The sequence below is a fragment of the Phaseolus vulgaris genome, chromosome 4 (genome assembly GCF_000499845.2).
Source record: "Phaseolus vulgaris cultivar G19833 chromosome 4, P. vulgaris v2.0, whole genome shotgun sequence".
Classification (NCBI taxonomy): domain Eukaryota; kingdom Viridiplantae; phylum Streptophyta; class Magnoliopsida; order Fabales; family Fabaceae; genus Phaseolus; species Phaseolus vulgaris.
In genome coordinates, this window is record NC_023756.2 from 42,411,368 (window position 1) to 42,417,798 (window position 6,431).

The following is a 6,431-nucleotide window of genomic DNA, read 5'->3' on the forward strand; positions in this document are numbered from 1 at the left end:
AAAGATAGAAATAATTCTTGGGTTTGGAAGGATTGAAAGAATTTTTGAGTTTGGAAGGATGATAAAAAGTTAGTATATATATGGTTAGTTCCGTCTATAGAACTATAAGAAATGAGGTAAATGGGGATATGAGATCTATGATTTTTGTTGAAGTATTAAAGCTTTTCCATCTACACATACATTAAGTAGCGTGGAGGATGTTAATAGATAGGTTACTAACACGTGTTAATTTGGAGGGCAGAGGGTGACTTTGGTAAGTAAGTTATTTGTAATGTGTGGGAACACTAGAGGAAACAACGAATATGTTCTTTGAATGTGAAATTGCATTATTGGTATGAATAATAAATGATTAGGACCGACATAGTCAACCACGGGAAAGCTATAGCACATTTCATGCATTTTAATCTAGGGTGGACTTCAAAAGAGGTTAATAGAGTATGAGTGTATGTGTATAACAGTGATATAAGAGAAATTTGGAAGCAAATGAATCAAGTATTTCCACACACAACTTCAAATCTAAGAACACTTTATTTACATCACTCATCTTAAATTTTAATTTTTATTTATTTTTACTTCCAATGATCTGTCGATGTCAACCTCATCAACTTGTATCACTTATTTAAATGTTCTTAGTCATATTATTTTTCTTGTTATGGTTGATTGCTAACTCAATAAGATACCTTATAATTCACCATTATCAAACCCAATTGAAGGTACTTTATTTTTAAAATTGAGTAAAATTATTTCCACAATTAAAATTCATTTTTCATTAATTACTGAACATAATTAATATGTGAGTCAAACTTACTCTCAATTATAAATTATTCATTAAAACATGTGCACATGTAACTTTTGGAAATCTTAGATTCCACAGAGTAAAAAAAAAAAACAATGGTTCATCTCTTACTTTCATGGAGGACCCTTGTGTTATCATTTCCTAGACTTAAAATAATTATAAACATGTACGAAATAAATAAAAAAAAAATCTTGGAGTAATTAAACTAGGTATTTAGTTTCAAATTGAATATATATAGTCTTATTTTCATGCATATCCAAATGATAAGGACAACTTAACAACATCAATTATATATATTCTAAGATATTTGAACTTGTTTTGATTTTGACGTGAGAGGTGTGAATAATTAAAAAGTAATATTCACGAAAGTTTATAACAAAAATCTATTTAAAAAATCTTTAAAATATTTTCACACATTCACTTTGTTGTATTGTGCATGTGCATAATGTATAACATAATTCGTACAATAAAACCACTTGCATGCTACGGCTCACCATGATTTGGTGTGCGTGCACACTAAATATCATTATTCATTCTCACATGTTTATTCATTAATTTGTCTTATGATTAATTGATTAGATTTCACGTGATTTCCAAAAAATATTTAATAATATTTATTAAATGTATTTATATTTTTAAATAAACGTTTTTTTGTAATAAATTTATTTTATTTTAGTTTCGTATCAAATGTTTATACAGACAAACTATAAATAGAGAAAAAAGTTGTCCTTCCACAGTTAGGACATTACAGCTACAATGGGAGAATATCGAATACAGACTTTGGAAATCATAGTTTGATTTTCATAATGTCTGTTGGAATATGAAGAACAAAATTATTGATTACTTTAGAAATTTGAATTAAATTTCATATAATTGATTTGTTTATTATACTTTTTTGTGTGTTTATTTTTAAGTGTTGTTTTTTATACAATAGCAAATAATATAATTATTGGAGATCTCACAGTTGACTAGTTCATAATATAATTAGATGTAAATATCACATTTCAAATCGATTTTGTTGAAAATTTCACATCAACTATAGGTAAAAATCTTTCATAGTATATAAGTAAGTGTAAATCTTATCTTATGAGTCGATTTTGTAAGATTGAGTTTGGTTTAAATTTTACTTCTTAATATGGTATCATATATGGAGTTTATTCTAGCGAAAGTTTGTTGAACTAATCAGGTTACCTGCTATCAGGTCATCCATTATATAGTTACACGCAAGTGAGTCTATCCTAACGAAAGTTTGTTGGACTAATTAGGCCACCTGCTATCCAACCGCTATCGTACCACCCATTATATAGTCTCACACATGAGTTATCAGGTCTCAATATGAGAAAAATGCATTGGAGATCCCTCATTGACTAAAGATAAAAATGTTTTTTTATCTTACATAAATACTGTGTGTTAGAGATCTCACATCAATTAAAAATAAAATCAATTTATAATATATAAGTGAGTGCAAATCTCACTTTACAAATCAGTTTTATAAACTCTATACATCTCCTTGTTATATATAATAGATAAATTCTACAAGAATTAAACGAGATTCTTAACGGTGGTTTTTATAGAAAAAGAAGATGGAAGACATGGAAAAGAAGATGAATGGAATACATTGTTCTAACTTTGAAGAGGAAAAATTGTTGTTAGATATAAATTCATTCTCCTTTCCTTTCTATATGTTATTCTAGTAATTATAAGAATATAATAATGGAAGCCTAAACTATCTTTAATAATAACTATTGATAATTAGGTATTTCGGTAACAACAATCAAATACTCCAAATTATTATTTATTTATTCTTTATAGATAACAAAAAAAAAATCTTATAATTTTTGTAGCAAAGTGAGTTTTTTATATTTGATTCAGGTAACTTTGGTGAAATGGATTTTCCTCATGGATTTTACTCATAAATTTTGCAGGTAAATTCTCCTTCCACCTTCATATCTTTTCTTTTATCTTTATATTTTTTTTAATTCTAACATCCTTCTAGGTATGTTGGAGAGTGTTGTGCATTTTTCTTTATTTTCAAGTTATGATAGTTGTTTATGGTGACTGGTGGTTGAGATAAGTTTTGTGATGTTTTTAATGGAGGTAGCTATGTTTTTCTTCACTTGTTTTTTTTTTCGTTGTTCAGGAAGCCACAAACCTAGAAAAAAAAACCAACAATGTACAAAAATGGAGTATAAAACTAAAAAAAAACTTATTTTTCACACTGGAAACATTTTCTTCTCGTCAACCCTCTCATACACGCCCTCAAAGATGGAACTGTTTTCTTAAATGTTGTAGCTGGAGAAGAATGGAAGTGTTGCAGCTGAATTACATCCGGAGTGATCTAAAAAGGTGAGCTTAATTAATTTCATTTAGGATTATTTAAATTTTTTAAAAGAGTTAAAACTCACTTTTTACAAATTAATCTAAAAATCCATTTATTTTTACTTATATTGGTTGCTTATTATTTAATGGATAGAAAAAATTGTTGCAATGTAAATTAATGTTAAAAACTCTTAATGTATTTTTTTAATGGGGACTAACCTGTTTAACCTACAAATGTTTATAAAACGAGATTAGGCGGGTGTGGATGACGGTTCAGTCCATTGATTTTCTCATAAAATCACTATTAACTACTCACACAAATCTTTAACATATTTTAAAATATATTTAATTTAATTAAAGTAATCATAATTAAATCTAATTATTATTTTTAAATTAGTTCACACACTTATCTATTAAAAAACACTAATCCTATACATAATTTAACTTGTAAAAACCTTTTCATATAAACTAAGTTATAGAAAAAAAATTAATTAATTTTTAATATTTTTATTTTTTATAAATACTTATAAAAACTCCCCTAAACATAAAAAGAAAATACTAAATTACTTAGCAATTGAACTTCACACATGTAAATGACCCAATTGCCCACGAAGAAAATCCAAATTTTGGAAAGTACTCGCATATTTCCTACAATTGGATAAACTCCAAAACGACATTGTCCTTTGTTCTGAGATGGTCAAATTGGTTAAGTTTTTAGGTTCCTTTTTATAAATAGTTTAAATCATTGAATGTTCTTTTTATGATTTTGTGGAATGTCTATATCCCGGAAACTCACTTATATTCCATTTGGTCAACATAAAGATTCATCAAATCCATCACTATATATGTATACTTTGTATCTGTATAACATATATTCCACACCAAAATCATCACACCATGTGCTTCTTTTTTAATTTTCTTTACCACTTTCTTAAAAAGAAATTTTGTATTTTCATGTAAAGAAAACCATCAAATAAAAATAATTCTTATAGAATTCATGAACAAATAAATCAGGTTTAAAGATAACTTGGTTATCATTGAGTTAGAAATCACATTCATTAGAAATTAGATTAGAAATTACGAAATTTCATAGGTAAAAATCTAAAAAGTCGATTTTATAAGATTTAATAAGATTTAAAATTAACTTCTTAATATGATATTAGACTTATTTAAGTATATCCTAATATGTAAGTAAATCCAAACTTTATTTTATGCATCTGTTTTATAAAATTGAACTAAATTTAAGGCAGATTCTCCCTGCACCAGATCATTTTGGACTGCACCCAGTATATGTATAGAAAATACTCTTAATGAAATGAAAATTGGGTTTAGGTAAACTGTGCACCCAACCCGCACCCAACCCAGCAGTGCACCCTTCATTTTTCTGTGGTCACTGTGAGGCAGCATCGCAAAAGCTTGGAAACTTGAACAAAAAGCAACCCAAGCACCTCCATTCTTATTCTTCTCGTGACTGTGACAGCATCAAAACTCAAAAGCATCGTTGAGGCACCGCAACGACAGCAAACGAAGCTATCGGAGAAGAATTGAAGCCACCGGAGAAGGAAACAAAGCCACCGGAGAAGGGTGCACTGCTGGGTTTGGTTGGGTTGGGTGCATATTTTATCTAAATCCTAATTTTCATTTCATTAATGGTATTTTGGTCTTTTCCTTTGTATATATTTTGGGTGCCGTAAAAAATATCTAGCTTAGGGAGAATCTGCCTAAATTTAAAATACATTTCTTATTCATAATTAATAATTGTGACACATTTTTTTTAAATATTACACGTTTTTTACTATGACCCACCACATGTGTCCAGCGAGATCCCATGTTTGCTGCTATGTATATATATGTATATATATAACCTCTAAATCAAATCCAAGGAACACAACATTTTCATCAAAGCTTTGAATACCCTCTTTCATTTCTTCCAAGAAAAGGCTTAGACAATCCCAAAACAGAGTGATTATATAACATTTTTTGCACAAAGCCATGGCTTGTTGGTCTGCAGAAAATGCCACAAAGGCCTATCTCAACACATTGAAAATGGTTAGTATTCTGTTCATGGCTTAATCCCTTAATACAATCTCTGGTTTTAATCCATTGATCCTTGATACAAATCTTTATTACAAGAATCATTGAGATGAAACACCAATTTTTATTCTAGTTTCTGATCTGATTTTTGGTTATTTTTTTCAACAGGGTCAAAAGGCCAAAGAGCCAGCTGTTGCAGAGTTCATATCAGCACTAGCTGCAGGCAACAATGCACAACTAATGGTTGTGGCATGTGCTGGTGCAGCAGACTCCACCACACTAGCATTAGTCACTGCTGCACATCAAACTGGTGGCCATGTTGTTTGCATTGTCTCTAGCCATGAAGAACTAAAGGCCTCCAAAAGAGTCCTTGGAGTGAATGCCAGTGAAGTCCAATTCATGGTTGGAGAGGCTCAACAGGAGCTACTGCTGTTAAGGCAAGCAGATTTTGTGCTCATTGATTGCAACCTTGTGAGGCATGGAGAGATTGTTAAAGCAATCCAAGATGGTGGCATTGAGAATGGTGCAGTGGTTGTTGGCTGCAATGCACTCAGCTGTAGAGGGTCTTGGTGGTCTTGTGGATCAAAAACTCAGTTGTTGCCTATAGGAAAAGGGCTTCTGGTGACAAGATTTGGAGCAAGTGCTGCAAGTCCAAAACATGGATCTGGAGTGAGTAAGAGCAAAAGTAGTTGTTGGATTGTTAAGGTGGATAAATGCACTGGTGAAGAACATGTGTACAAGATCAGAGTTCCACAAGGAAAAGTGATTCAAGCTTAATCATGTGGTTGGTTAAGTGGTTGATTCAAGCCACCATGCTACTTTTCCATTATTTTCTAGGGAAAATGGAGTGGTTAAATTTTGCAATTAAAAGGAACTAGAGGAGTTGATCTTCTTGGTCCTACTTCAAATGTATATAGCAAATTATAGACATATTATTATTATTACAAAAATTGGTTTGCAAAGTTTTGTTGTCTTGCATAAGTACTTCTGATGAAGATAGAACAAAACTCAACCATAAGTACTTCTGGTGAAGATAGAACATGAACTTCTGGTTCATGTCCTCTTTGTAGCAGCAAATCAGGACCACAACAAGACAAAAGCTATACCAAAAGTTTTATAGCAGACATTCTGAGTCATAAAAATAAATGTAAATCTTATAAAACAAAATCTCTTATTGGTTTGATGTAAAATACCAATAAATAGTATTTGAAAGATAAAAAGGTTTACCAGTGAATTTGACCCAATTTTTTAATTTTTTTACTTCCTCTAAAAGAAGTTGGAT

At 30.2% G+C, this 6,431-nt stretch overlaps 1 protein-coding gene across 1 annotated transcript; it reads left to right on the top strand.

Annotated features, from left to right (window-relative positions):
• The first annotated feature begins 4,989 nt into the window (after positions 1 to 4,989).
• On the top strand, positions 4,990 to 6,111 carry LOC137836520 (uncharacterized). Its single transcript, XM_068645191.1, has 2 exons — positions 4,990 to 5,164; positions 5,318 to 6,111. Exons 1-2 carry the CDS (start codon positions 5,108 to 5,110, stop codon positions 5,924 to 5,926), a joined length of 666 nt encoding a protein of 221 aa, XP_068501292.1. The 5' UTR covers positions 4,990 to 5,107; the 3' UTR covers positions 5,927 to 6,111.
• The last annotated feature ends 320 nt before the right edge of the window (positions 6,112 to 6,431 follow it).

Coding starts and splice junctions, on each gene's coding strand:
- LOC137836520 (XM_068645191.1), top strand. CDS start 5,108: ATGGCTTGTTGGTCTGCAGAAAATGCCACAAAGGCCTATCTCAACACA. Junction 5,165..5,317: donor ATCTCAACACATTGAAAATG/GTTAGTATTCTG, acceptor TTTTTTCAACAG/GGTCAAAAGGCCAAAGAGCC.